The sequence below is a fragment of the Pimephales promelas genome, chromosome 8 (assembly GCF_988280905.1).
Source record: "Pimephales promelas chromosome 8, fPimPro1.hap1.1, whole genome shotgun sequence".
Taxonomy (NCBI): Eukaryota; Metazoa; Chordata; class Actinopteri; order Cypriniformes; family Leuciscidae; genus Pimephales; species Pimephales promelas.
The window spans coordinates 2,921,034-2,936,056 of NC_142776.1; the positions used below are offsets into that span (position 1 = coordinate 2,921,034).

At 41.3% G+C, this 15,023-nt stretch overlaps 1 protein-coding gene and 1 long non-coding RNA gene across 3 annotated transcripts; both read left to right on the top strand.

Annotated features, from left to right (window-relative positions):
- The first annotated feature begins 1,154 nt into the window (after window positions 1–1,154).
- Window positions 1,155–4,480, top strand: LOC120467892 (dynein regulatory complex subunit 2). 2 transcript variants are annotated; one of them, XR_016169426.1, is made up of 6 exons: window positions 1,155–2,378; window positions 2,507–2,677; window positions 2,787–2,935; window positions 3,237–3,375; window positions 3,944–4,136; window positions 4,243–4,480. XR_016169426.1 is itself a non-coding variant. In XM_089133720.1 (5 exons), the coding sequence occupies exons 1-4, from the start codon at window positions 2,163–2,165 to the stop codon at window positions 3,367–3,369; spliced, it is 669 nt and encodes a 222-aa protein (XP_088989846.1). In that variant the 5' UTR covers window positions 1,155–2,162; the 3' UTR covers window positions 3,370–3,375; window positions 3,944–4,480. The 2 variants fall into 2 exon arrangements, 1 of the variants encoding a protein (XP_088989846.1); XM_089133720.1 differs by having other exon boundaries at window positions 3,944–4,480.
- Window positions 4,481–10,151: 5,671 nt separating this feature from the next.
- On the top strand, window positions 10,152–12,646 carry LOC148977628 (uncharacterized). The gene is made up of 2 exons (XR_016169427.1): window positions 10,152–10,410; window positions 10,687–12,646. It is a non-coding gene; the product is annotated as an uncharacterized LOC148977628 (long non-coding RNA).
- Window positions 12,647–15,023: the final 2,377 nt, after the last annotated feature.

The window sequence follows — 15,023 nt, forward strand, 5'->3', positions numbered from 1 at the left end:
ACTCAGTTATATATAAAAACTAACCTCATCCCATCTAAAGCCACTCTGGCATCTTTGAGCTCCTGCCTTGAGGAGATTGAGGCATGGATGAAGGCAAACTTTCTACAACTAAATAGCTCCAAGACAGAAGCTATTTTAGTTGGTACACCACATCAGGTCCAATCATCACCCATAACCCACATTACCTTCTCTAGTCAAAACATTCCTCTATCATCAACAGTCTTAAACCTGGGCGTAAGATTTGATGCTCAACTCACATTTGACGCCCACATAAAACATCTGTGTAAAACCTCCTTCTATCACCTCAGGAACATTGCTAAACTCCGTCCCACACTTGGTCTGTCAGATGCTGAAAAACTTGTCCATGCTTTTGTATCATCGAGGCTGGACTACTGCAACTCTCTCCTCTTTGGGATTCCTGGCAAAAGCCTTCAAAAATTGCAATACATTCAGAACAGTGCTGCAAGGATCTTAATGAGGAAAAGAAAATTTGAACATATTACTCCCATCCTTCACTCTCTTCACTGGCTTCCTGTCTCATACAGGATTAACTATAAAATCATCCTACTTACCCATCAATGCATCCACGGCAACGCTCCCCCGTACTTAAAGGAACTACTCACAAAGCAAAACTCTTCACGCAATCTCCGCTCTGTAAATAAGGTCCTTCTTCAACCACCGAGAACTAAGCTCCGTACTATGGGGGATCGAGCCTTCTGCTCAGCTGCACCGCGTCTTTGGAATTCCCTTCCAGAAAACCTAAGGGCTCCTCAAGCCATAGACTCTTTTAAGAAAGGACTAAAAACCCTGCTTTTTAAGCAAGCATTTTTTACCTCTTGCTAACTTTTTAATTTTTCTTTCTGGTTTTTATCTTTGTTTATACTCTGTAGCACTTTGGGATTGTTTTAACTATGAAAAGTGCTTTACAAATATAATATATTATTATTATTATTAAAGTCAAATATTTCAACGCAGGCATTCAGTCAAATATAATTATGTTACGGAGCCAATAACACAGGCCATTTGATGATAAAATGGTGATAAAATTTTTTTTGTATTTTATTTTTATACATTTGATGATCAAGTATTTGTAATTTGTAGCAAAATATTTTTGGATGTATTTGTGGTTATTTCTGACTCTGAGGAGGGGTATATCAATCTGGAGGGAAATTGGTCAGCGCAGGGAATGCTGAGTTTTCTTTTTATACCAATCTGGTTTGATCGACAAAACAGCTGTTAGAGGGCTTTTATTTTGATATTATACATTAGACAGTCACAGTACTGACATTGTGCGAGTGACAATATTATTATCTGAGTCGGATCCGAACCTTCATGTTATCAGACGTTATTTTTTAGCATTTGTATTATTTCATATTTATTTACTTTTTATGTCATTGTTTGTGTATTACTATTCCTTATTGACATTCTGACTCAACGCGCCAAATTGTAGGCGTATTCTTTATAGGCTAACGTTAATGGTTTTCCAAGGCAAAACATTTATCATGATCACAGGAGACACGAGCAACGGAAGTTAAAGTAAGATCAGTCGGAATCAGAGCTCGTCTCGATGTAATAGAAAAGCTCAACAAGACGTCGTCGGTGAGAGAAAGTCAGTAAACTGAATTATTGTTGGACTCAACCTTCATCGTATAACGTGACAGAATAATACATTAACGTTATATGCTTTGGGTTAGTTAGTTAGTTAGGGCCGTGCAGAAACTTGTGGTTGATGCTCTACAGTTTAGTGACACAAAATATATAGGCTATGTATTATTACTACAAGTAGCCTTATCTACATTCCTCTCATGGTCTTATTGTGCTGACAGGTCATTCTCTCTTAAAGTTTTTAAATCAAAACAAAGTTTTTAAATCAAAACAATAACCTTGAATTTCTGCGGCTCTGACGCACTGCTGCTGCCGGACGTCATCGGAATGCATTCTATTCGACACGTCACAGTACTAGACGCTGCAAACCTCTACTGAAACTCGTGACTTGTTGTCTTCAGTCTACAGCTGTTGATTAGAGTGCAGTTTCATAGTCTGTTAGTGTGCAGTTTTATAGTCTACAGCTATTGATTAGTGTGCAATTTTATATCTCTTTGGGTCTGTTTTTGAACAGTTGAATTGCACAATAATTTTGGATCAACGTACTATTTTCCATCATGACTAGCAAAACATTTCGCACGCTCAGGCCCCTGGAACGTAAGAGTGGTTCGGACATGCCTACACTGCAACCTCAACCACCGTCTAAACTGCGGCCTCAACCACCGTCTAAACTGCGACCTCAACCACCGTCTGCAGTGCGACCTCAGCCACTTCCTAGACTGAGACAACGACCAGCGCCTCAACAACACCCAGAAGAAATTGAGATGAAGAGGGTAAGTAAGAAGTCTATCATAGGATTCACTGTGTTTTTTCAACCATCATCGGTCATTATTAACACTAAGCTTGCGTTCATATGTTGAGCATTGTATTAAGGTGTTTTCTTATTCTTATGTATCAACAGGAGATCACTCGGAGTTTCCGTAACACAATTGTGCTGAGAGAAAGGTCCCGGATGTCCAGCCGAGGGCAGTGTGTCAAGCTCCCTCCTATCCCCGGCTCTTCCCGAGATGACAGCTCAAACCTCAGCCAGAGCTTTGAGAGAGCCCAAAGAGTCCAAGACAACCTCTTTAAGGTGACTACATATAACATATATATATATATATATATACTTGACTCTCAGTTTTACTTCTATAACTTTCATTACAGAGCCTTGGAGTAACAAATGTGTGTGTGTTTTACAGAGCAAGGTGGATGAGCTGTCGGAGATGGAGTGCAGTTCTCGTCTGCAGGTGGACAGTCTGTTAAAGCTTCATGTGCTTCGGCTGGAAAAACAAGCACTCGACTTCAACAACAAACTCGAAGAACTTCGCTCAGAGTATGATGCTGAAAGGTAACACACACAAACAATCACACAAAAGTAGTGTTTTGTTTTCAAGGGCTGGCCAGTTTACCAGTTCCTGACCATTTAAATTGGGTCATTCTTTTTAGGATATACCTTTTAACTTTAGAAAATGCTGAATAGACAATGATGTTTACACTGTTTTCCCACCAAAAGTGATGTCATGAACAGGATTACACACAAAAAACAGTATTATATTCTATACAAAATATCTAAATGGGGACATGAAAATGCACTGCGAAGGATTGAGCCAATGTAGTAACATCTGTGTGTTATTTCTTTTCATTTCCAGGAAGCTGATTGTTTCACAGTGCGAGCAGCAGAGTGCGTATTTGAAGGATGTAATGTTTTCCATTAGAAAGCACTACGCTGAGATTGGCGCTGAGGCAAGACGTGACTACGAGAACATTTGCAAACAAATTTAAAAAAAGGTACTGGTTTTATTATGTTGATATTTATTCATTTGGCAGATGCTGTTATCCAAAATGACTTAGTAATGAGGAACATCACCAGCAATTTGTCATAGTGCCATATTTATGGGTTTAGTAAAAACTAGAATTAGTCAACAAGCTAGAGCAAAGGAAAAATACAAAAAAAGAAGAAAAAGAGAATAGAGTTCAAGTAAATGTCTTGGTTTACAAAATTATAATTATTGGATTAACCTAAAATATGCAGTGCAATTCAAATATAAATAAATCATGGATTACAAAAATACTGATTACACAAATATACAAATGTATGTAGGAGTTTACAAGTGTACACTAGTAGTACTTATCAAAAGTTTGGAAGAATAAAGATTTATTTCTCTTTAAAGTCTTTAATGATCACCAATGGAGTTGAGCTAAGGGAGCACAATGACCAAGTCGGCCAGACAGAGTTTAGAGTTTTGGAAATGTGACTACAGATTGGACAAAAGGATATTAGCAGTTGGGGAAATAAAACATAATCATAAATCAAAAACATAATCTTAATAATATGTTGTCTGTTTTATTTCTGCAGCACAAAGGGGAATATAAAACTGTGGAAACACCGAAGAAAGAGGTCAAGGAAGAACTGAGGGAATACAAGCCGACGAGATCTCAATTCTGGAAGTATGATGATGTTTCATACGAAAAAAAGAAAGAAGAATCTGACTCTGCTTCTCGAGTTTAAAGAGGTGGAGGTAGATAAACAGTGCATTCAGGAATTGGAGGTTAGGCAAAAATTCATTTGTTTCTGTCTAATTTGGACAATCATTTTTCTTCCAATTGTGATTTTTCATTATTTTGCTGATTTTAATGCAACTTAGACTTTTGCAGGAGTCCATCTCAGATCTGGAATGTGAGCTGATGTCTGGTGAATGCCAAGAAACAGTTCAACTTCGTTCAGACTGTGACAAGCGCGTCCAGGATATTGAACGTTTCAGAGACTAGATCAAGGAGACGTAATGGATGGCTGGAGTCAAGCAAAGAAGGACCCAAAAGCAAACTTTAATATAACTTAATCAAAACTCAACACACAAAACAACAACAACGCAGAAAAAACAGTCGGTCTGTCCCCGAGCCAATGTGTGTGTCTGCCACCGAGCCAGTGTGTGTGTCTGCCCCCGAACCAATGTGTGTGTCTGCCACCGAGCCAGTGTGTGTGTCTGCCCCCGAGCCAGTGTGTGTGTCTACCCCCGAGCCAGTGTGTGTGTCTGCCCCCGAACCAGTGTGTTCGGGGGCAGACACACACACTGGTTCGGGGGCAGACACACACACTAGTTCGGGGGCAGACACACACACACTGGTTCGGGGGCAGACACACACACTGGCTCGGGGCAAACACACACTAGTTCGGCGGCAGACACACACACTGGTTCGGGGCAAACACACACTAGCTTGGCGGCAGACACACACACTAGCTCGGGGGCAGACACACACACTAGCTCGGGGGCAGACACACACACTGGTTCGGGGGCAGGGGGCAGACACACACACTGGCTCGGGGGCAGACACAGACACTAGTTTGGCGGCAGACACACACACTGGTTCGGGGGCAGACACACACACTGGTTCGGGGGCAGGGGGCAGACACACACACTGGTTCGGGGGCAGGGGGCAGACACACACACTGGCTCGGGGGCAGACACAGACACTAGTTTGGCGGCAGACACACACACTGGCTCGGGGGCAGACACACACACTGGTTCGGGGGCAGACACACACACTGGTTCGGGGGCAGACACACACTGGTTCGGGGGCAGACACACACACTGGTTCGGGGGCAGACACACACACTGGTTCGGGGGCAGACACACACACTGGCTCGGGGGCAGACACACACACTGGCTCGGGGGCAGACACACACACTGGTTCGGGGGCAGACACACACACTGGTTCGGGGGCAGACACACACACTGGTTCGGGGGCAGACACGCACACTAGCTCGGGGGCAGACACACACACTGGTTCGGGGGCAGACACACACACTGGTTCGGGGGCAGACACACACACTGGCTCGGGGGCAGACACACACACTGGCTCGGGGGCAGACACACACACTGGCTCGGGGGCAGACACACACACTGGCTCGGGGGCAGACACACACACTGGCTCGGGGGCAGACACACACACTGGCTCGGGGGCAGACTACTGTAACATGTTTTTTTTCTGCAAAGTAAGTGCCATTTTCGTGGCCGCAACATATATATACATATAGAGAAATTTATATTTTTGAATAAAAATCTTAAAAAGAATAAAAAAAAATAAAAAATAAACGGAGACATTGTGGCTTGATTTATTTTATTAATTTTTCATGACTAAAATAACATTATGCAATGTGAAGAGACTACAGGTTACAAGCTTCATATATTAGAAAAATACAATAATAAAAAAACAACAAATTTTTTAATGGCTCGTTGTAAAGGTTGTTTCAGATCAACACCTGCAAGTGACCACTAAGTGTCGCCATGGAGACGGGTGTCGGAATGATTCAAAGCGTCGAAACAAAATGGCACATTTGCTTCAACTGTTTCATAGCTTCATTAAAGAGTCATGAAACCACATGCATATAAATGTCCTGACCAACAACATTAAAGGGTCATGAAACCCCCCTCTTTCAGCTCAAGTCTAGCTCAAAATCTTTTTGAAAAATGCAACTTAAACGGGCGTGGCTAGCTGTGAGAAGAAGGGAGGGAGTGTGTGTGGTATGGCCATCACGTCAATGTCCCATCCATGCATATCGACTGTCACTAAGAAGCAATGGTAAAACGTGAGGAGATGCTAGATTTTTATATATAGCTGGCAAAGTAAAAGTCTTATGAAATACACTGACACTTTATTAATGTCCTTTCAAAAGTAACTGAATGTCCTGCTACATATATTAGCCTACAGTAATCGTAATTCTATTTAAAACATATTAATGTAGGCTACATGTATAATTATAATGTCATTATAAAATATATAGTGGTTTATATAAACACTATAAATACATTTCAGAAAAAAATTATTAATTTTTCGCTTAAAAAATAATTCCGTGCACAGTCTACGCGCCCTCTGAACCCTCATAATAAAGGCTCTGCGGAGGTGGATGACTTCTCATTTTAGACACACACACACACACACACACACACACATCTGAAGGGATAGAAAGTCCTCGGGATGCTGCATCACTCGCAAGACGCACTTGGATTAGTTGTCAACAAGGCGAAGTCCCCATTCTCCACTTCTCGCAGCTCTCTCGAGAAAATGTTCGCGGCACACACTATAACTTAGTTTTGATCATGTTTAGATGTGTCCGTGGTTGATGGCAAACCAAACGTCCAGAGCCAGAGTCTAGCCCGGGCAGCATCGCGGGGAACATATTCAACGCACTTGGACTTTGCACCATGAAAACAAATACTTGCGTCCCATGATTGCCTCTCTCATCTACTACTCGATATCACAGTTTGTTTGACATGTCTGTCGTTGGAAAGATCCACGTGGTGTCATGAATAATTAAGAGGCCGTGTCTTCTCATTGGATAAGAAAACTCAGTCTCATTAATAATTATGAGACACCGATGAGTCATCATGGCACTGTGCAGTGCATGGCCACGTGACGTCACCCGCTACGATGAAGATTTTAAACCCGGAAGACGAAAAAAGTGGAAAAAAACTCAAATTTAACCATTTTAACCTTATTATTAAATCTAACAGATGCTAACATTGTCTTCAATGGTGTTCAACACACATACCTCTGTTAAAATCTCAGAAAATTTGGTTTGGGGTTTCATGACCCTTTAAGCCTCGATCTGCCCATATGGTCTAGTATTCTGTAATGAATGGCTGGAGGGCAAGCAGGTAAGGACCCAAAAGCAAACTTTAATATAATTTAATCAAAACTCAAAACACAAAACAAAGGCATGGAACAGGAACAGGAACAACGACAGGCAACCTGGACAAGAAACATACAATACTAGACAAAAGGTGCGTTCCATTCGACCGTAAGTGGACTGCGAAGTGGACTTCACAGGGTATTTCGCCATCTTAAGTGAGATTCCAATTCGAACGAAACAAACTTGTTCAGTTCGAAGGGCACTGCAAACGGCATAGGGAATAAGGGAACATCAATACATCACTTCACAGGAAGTCAGTGAAGTCAACTTCAACTGATATACCGTGTTCAGGGAGTAGGGAGCAGTGAACACTGCGTAGGGACCCTGTCGAATGGAACGCACCTAAAGACACCCGCTGTGTCCGAAATCTCCCATTACTCACTATATAGTGGACTATATAGTGAGCTCGCCATTTTGTAGTGCTGTCCGAATGTATAGTGATGATTATTATACCCTATATAGTCCAATCAATGTATCCCAGAATGCATTTTGAAAAGTAGTGTACAACCGATGGTCACTAACCTAAGCCCTACATACCATCATGCATTGCACTGATCGTAAAAATAAGTTATAATCATGTGTGGAGTAGCGCATTATAACAAAAACGGCCAGAAATCACTTTTAGTTTTTACATTTTGGAGAAATAAGCTCAATATAATGTAATGTATTTATTTTTAAAAATCTATTTAGCCTCTAACTTTTCGTTTTTCCCGGAATCGTTCAAAAGTTAAAATTTCGATTCCTAGTTTCGATATTCACAGTCCGCCGAGCGGAAGAAGAAACCGCTGAACAACACCAACGAAGAAGCGTCTACTGGAAGTGTTGGCATAACCACGCGAGTCGAACATGAGTACCTTACGTCGGCGATCCAAAGTGTGGCTTCGCTTTTCTAAAAATAACGAAATCTCGGCAAAATGCAAAATTTGTGACAAAAGGAGTATTTCCTTCAGAAAGGCCGTTGGTTAGCAAGGTTAGCTAAACTTTTTTGACCCTGCCTCTTAAAAGAATCGGAATCGAGAATCGTTAGGAACCGGAATCGAAACAAGGAATCGGAATTGGAATCAGAATCGTTCAAATTCAAACGATACCCAACCCTACTCTGCAATGATCTCAGTATATTTTTTTTTATTATTAAATTTAGCATTTTAGGACACTTCTTCAAATCATTATCCTTTTCTTACAACTTAATATTGACCTGTCAATTTCATTTCCTCAAGATGTAGCCAGATCATTGAAGATTGTCCTTTACATCTGGAAAACGGGTCGATGCATTTTAGAATGAAAGGTGAAGTTGAAAATAGTTTTCATTTTTGAATTATTTGAAGTCCTTTAATGCCAAATAAGCTCAGCTATAACTATAAGCTCTATCCCTGATAAATCCATGGCAAACCTCAAACATTGATGCGTGATGTCTTAAAAAGACATGCTGTATTAATGTAGTACAAAACACGGCAACAAATAACATGTTTTATGGAATTTGTTAACTAACACATAATATTATTATGACCAGCTAGCTCATGAAGCCTTTTCCCGACACCGGCGTCCTCACACAACATCAGGAGGTGTTCAACTACAGAACAAGACAAGCAGAGCAAGGGTTGTGGTTGAAAATGCATTTGGCAGACTGAAAGGAAGATGGATATGCCTGCAGAAAAGGAATGACTGCAGTCTTGAGAGAGTTAGGTCTATGGTGCTCACTTGCTGTGTGCTCCATAACCTCTGTGAGAGCCATGGTGAAGAGTATAGAGCGGAACGGACTGAATCCATCCGTTTTCCTCAGCCAGATGTGCCACTACATCCACCTGCTGCAGAGACTGAAGGAGTTGGGGTACGTGCAGCTCTGATGCATTACCTCAACCATGTACCTTCCAATCATACAGAGGCTTTTTTATAAGTTTTTTTTTAATGTATTTTTATAAGGTTAAATTGTAAAAAACACAGTCGGTGAATTTATGAGTGAATGTGAGGCAATATGTAAAGCACTTTGGTGGCATAGGTCTGTGAAAGCGCTATATAAATGCAGTCCATTACCATTTAAACAAAAAATCTTTTGAAGTTAGGGCATTTGTCTCATTTCATGATCTCATCTGTATATGTGGCATCATAGGCACAAATTCATTAATTTCGTAATGCATTCCTGTCCAACATGTGTCAGGAGCTAAGGTGGAATTGTTTCTTTCAGACAACTTTGCTGATGATGCCTGTTCAATTTAACCTTTTGTGATAACAGAAATTCACAAGAATGTCAACAGGTGTGATTAGATGGCTCAGTGAACACAAAATACCTCATCTAACCACAATATTTTATGATACCACAGCCATTTAACCTGCTACTCTTTTTAATCCAGCAGGTAGGCATACCTTCATGTGTGCATGTACAAATAACTTGAGTAAGCTACTTCAATATTAAGTGTTTTATATTCAACACACCAAACTTTAGTGTGCAAAGATAAACTTAAGACCTGTTTACAAAAGTAGAAGTTCGCCAGTTTGCCAAACAGTGAAGTCAATACAATATTAAAAAGTGCAAGTGCAAGAAAAGAATAACTATTTACATGTTCATATGAACATTTAGCAAGTGTGCATATGAACTATTTACAAGTGTATATTTGTGTGGCAAAACTATTTACAAGTGCAGAAACCACACACATCTTTAAAAAAAATAAAGTGTTGATTACAGGCACTCCTGTAATAAAACAATCATCTAACCACAATATTTTGTTATGATACCGCAGTCATTTAACCTGCTGCTCTTCTTAAACAAGCTGGTAGGTGTCACAAGGTGACAAATTCAGCGGAACCAATTTCCGCTGGGAGTGTGTTTCCCCCAGGACGATTTCACTGACACACCGTGCTGGTTCACTTGTTGTCAGTTGCCATGACAGCGGCAGCTGATTAGCTAAGCGGTACCAGGTGCGGGTGTTTGGTGCGGGAATTTGTGATTGGGTGCTATGGCCTAAAGAAGCAGTTAAAAGGAAAGGAAAGAGGCATTCGAGTGTGGTACTCCCCTGGAAGAAATTTATTCCTTTGGCAGTGGCGTGAACGCTGGTTTCCATGCTGTGAGAAGTCATCTGCATCTCTTCATCTCCTGAGTGCTGATTCAGTGTAACAGTTGAAGGATTGATCATTGGGTGAGTTCTGGCCTTATTGCACTGAGATTGAGAGTGGATATATTTCAGTGCCTGAATTGAAGTGTCACACAGTATTGGACTTGATGTGAAGTTGCAGTGTGTGGATGTATATGTATATTTAACTGCCAGTATTCCCCAGGTCACATTCTTGCCCAGTGTTCACTTGACAAAGCCCTCAGTGTAGAATGTGTATGTCCCGCAGCGGCCACAAGCTCCTGTTCGATACTGAAGAGAAGTGTGCTTACCCTGTATAACTTGTTCTGTCCATTTAAATAGAAGATTCTTCTGCCACTGCCTTCTTGTGTGCTACCTGTCTGAAGGAGAGACACACCCTAGCCTCAATGCTCCCTGTTCAGAGCAACCCCATCCAGCCGTAAGCCCAATTCTCCATCTTACAAGAGGAGTGTGCCTGCACCTGTATAAATTGCTTTGTCTGTTTGAATAGATGATCCTTCTGCTCCCGCCTTCTTGTGAGATGTCTGACTGAAGCAGAGGTCCGCCCTGGCCACATCGTGTCAGCACCGCCACCCGCTCCAGCCGTAAGTCCTTGCTTCACCGTAAAGAGAAGTGAACCTGTAAACTATTTGCTTCTGACTGGAGCCGCCAAGGGAGAAAGACACACGGAGGACCTCGCACCTGTTGTCCAGCGGGAGAGCACTCTACACGGAGGAGACGTCCGTACCCGGCTATCTACCTGGCTGGCAGCGAATCCCCCTCCTGGTTCTCATAGCCCCCGTGCCGACCATCTACTGAAGAGTTGATGCCCGGGAACGTACTGACCTCTCTACCCACCGGTTCTCCAGTGAGGTCCCGCCGCCATCTGAGACTCCACTCACTTGTCCTGTGGAGAGGAAAACTTACCTGCCACCCACCTGTCCAGTGCAAGAGTCCCCTCCTGGTCCGTGATCCCGGTCCTGGTCCGCCTGTATTACGCCTGAAAGGGTCTACTTACCTGCTCACCGGACCGGCGCTCGACTCCCTCCTCCTCTGTGGCTGCCAGTGACACGGGTCGGTGCGCTGAACGCCTTGGTCTCCTCCTTCCTGTGGAGAGATATGAAATCAAGACTTAATTCCTACTGTTAGTCAATAAAGATTGTTACTTTTAATCTTTAAAAAATAACGTGTTGCTTACAGGCTCTCCTGTTATAAAACCACCATCTAACCACAATATTTTGTTGATACCGCAGTCATTTAAGCCGCTGCTCTTTTGAAACAAGCTGGTAGGCATACCTTCATGTGTGCATGTACAAATGACTTGAGCAAGCTACTTCACTATTAAGAATTTTCTAATCAAAGAGAAACACAACACAGCAAAGAGTAGAAAGTGTGCCAAACAGTGAAGTCAATAAAATATTAAAAAGTGCAACAGTAACAATTTACATGTTCATATGAACATTTAGCAAGTGCGCATATGTACATATGAACTATTTACAAGTGTATATGTGGCAAAAATTATTAGTGCAGAAACACATGTTTTTTTCAATATTATGTTGTTGTTTTTTGTGACCCCTTGTTAACTGTTCCACAAAACACATGAACACATACTTGGTTTTTAAAAGACTCTTTATTTTCCTTAGTGTACCAGCGACATGAGAGATGGATTATTCACACAAATGTATTCACAACTACTGTTGTGTCTCAGACTGGCCACCTGAGCACTAACCCCGAGGACATTTAAAGTTTGTTGACTGTTGATTGTCACCTGGAGCAGCATGGTGGTGGCCATCTTGATTTGGGTAAAAGACTGGAATGGACTTTTCTCATGGTTTTTATACCTGTGCTGTGTTGCATCATGGGAAGTGGGAGATACCAAGTATGGTGGAAATGGTACGGGAATTGGTTGATGTTAATGTGTACTTCCTTTAATTATTGTTGAAATTTACTTTTTGAAGTGTGTACTGTTATTTAAATTTGTGTGGTGAAGAAAATGGAGTTACTTGATCACATAATATTTTTACTTTACTTATTAGCTGTTCGTGATCTTTATTACTTCCCCATGTGATTATTGCTGAGAAATGGTTGTACCGAGGTGTATAAATTCTCACAGAATGAAGTGACCAGGAGGGTAATGACTGATGGTAGTGAATGCTGTATCAACTGAGGACTGTGATTGAAGTATTAGATTTGATGCAAGGCTAGTGTTTTGGTATATTGACTTTGTTTTGTAATTTTTTTTCATGCTGTGGCACCTGTGAGCACCTTGCACTTTACTGGCTTCGGAGAACATAAATAAATATAAAAATGGCATTTAACTATTGTGATGGCAAACTGTTGAGTGCAGTGCTTATGGTGGAGGGAGTGTAATAAAGTAAAGTGTAACAGAAAAGTGTGGTGTGGTAAAGGTTAAGAATTTTTTCTGGTGATTTTGTGTATTGAACTGTTACTATTTTTGTGCACTGTTGTGCTTATGGGACTGGGGACGTAGAGGACCAAAGTAAGGATTAGAAGTTATTTTTATTGAGAAACAGAATTTTTTCAAGTGTGTTGGGGCTTAGACATTAAATTTTCAAATTTTGAGAAAATTTGGGGCGGCAGTGGCTCAGTGGTTCATGTGGGTTGTCTACGAACCGAAAGGTTGGTGGTTCAATCCTCGGTTCCACCTCACCAAGTGTCGAGGTGTCCTAACCCCAGCAGCTCCCGACGAGCTGGCTGGCGCCTTGCATGGCTGACACCGCCGTCGGTGTGTGAATGAATGGGTGAATGTGAGGCAAATGTACAGCGCTTTGGTGGCCATTAGGTCTATGAAGGCGCTAAATAAATGCAGTCCCACGTAGCATTTATACCATTATAAATATCTCAATATCTCAGCTCTGGAAGGGTCTAGGGCCTCCATTTTTGCACTCAGGTCAAAGTCTCGTGGCCCTCTATCAGAATCCAGAGTTTTGAGAATATTGGAGAAACTTAATTTTTCGCCCGAAAACGGAAAAAACGAAAGGGGTAACACTGTCGTTTTTTTTTTCGGGTCAAAATTTTGAATTTCGATATCTCAGCTCTGGAAGGGTCTAGAGCCTCCATTTTTGCACTCAGGTCAAAGTCTCGTGGCCCTTTAACAGAATCCAGAGTTTTGAGAAAATTGGAGAAACTTAATTTTTCGCCCGAAAATTAAAAAAAAACGAAAGGGGTAACACTGTCGTTTTTTTTTTCCGGTCAAAATTTTGAATTTTGATATCTCAGCTCTGGAAGGGTCTAGAGCCTCCATTTTTGCACTCAGGTCAAAGTATCGTGGCCCTTTATCAGAATCCAGAGTTTTAAGAAGATTGGAGAAACTTAATTTTTCGCCGGAAAACGAAAAAAAACGAAAGGGGTAACACTGTCGTTTTTTTTTCTGGTCGAAATTTTGAATTTCGATATGTCAGCTCTGGAAGGGTCTAGAGCCTCCATTTTTGCACTCAGGTCAAAGTCTCGTGGCCCTTTAACAGAATCCAGAGTTTTGAGAAAATTGGAGAAACTTAATTTTTTCGCCCGAAAATGAAAAAAAACGAAAGGGGTAACACTGTCGTTTTTTTTTTCCGGGTCGAAATTTTGAATTTCGATATCTCAGCTCTGGAAGGGTCTAGAGCCTCCATTTTTGCACTCAGGTCAAAGTATCGTGGCCCTTTATCAGAATCCAGACTTTTAAGAAGATTGGAGAAACTTAATTTTTCGCCGGAAAACGAAAAAAAACGAAAGGGGTAACACTGTCGTTTTTTTTTCTGGTCGAAATTTTGAATTTCGATATCTCAGCTCTGGAAGGGTCTAGAGCCTCCATTTTTGCACTCAGGTCAAAGTCTCGTGGCCCTTTATCAGAATCCAGAGTTTTAAGAAGATTGGAGAAACTTAATTTTTCGCCCGAAAACGAAAAAAAACGAAAGGGGTAACACTGTCGGTTTTTTTTCGGGTCGAAATTTTGAATTTCGATATCTCAGCTCTGGAAGGGTCTAGAGCCTCCATTTTTGCACTCAGGTCAAAGTCTCATGGCCCTTTATTAGAATCCAGAGTTTTGAGAAGATTGGAGAAACTTAATTTTTCGCCCAAAAATGAAAAAAAAAAAAACGAAAGGGGTAACACTGTCGTTTTTTTTTTCGGGTCGAAATTTTGAATTTTGATATCTCAGCTCTGGAAGGGTCTAGAGCCTCCATTTTTGCACTCAGGTGAAAGTCTCATGGCCTTCTATCAGAATCCAGAGTTTTGAGAAGATTGGAGAAACTTAATTTTTCGCCCGAAAACGAAAAAAAACGAAAGGGGTAACACTGTCGTTTTTTTTTTCGGGTCGAAATTTTGAGTTTCGATATCTCAGCTCTGGAAGGGTCTAGAGCCTCCATTTTTGCACTCAGGTCTAAGTCTCAAGGCCCTCTATCAGAATCCAGAGTTTTGAGAAGATTGGGGAAACTTAATTTTTAGCCCACCAAAAAAAAACGTAAGGGGTAACACTGTCATTTTTTTTCTGGTTGAAATTTTGAGTTTCAAGATCTCAGCTCTGGAAGGGTCTAGAGCCTCCATTTTTGCACTCAAGTCTAAGTCTCATTGCCCTCTATCAGAATCCAGAGTTTTGAGAAGATTGGGGAAACTTAATTTTTCGCCCAAAAATGAAAAAAAAACGAAAGGGGTAACACTGTCGTTTTTTTTTCGGGTCG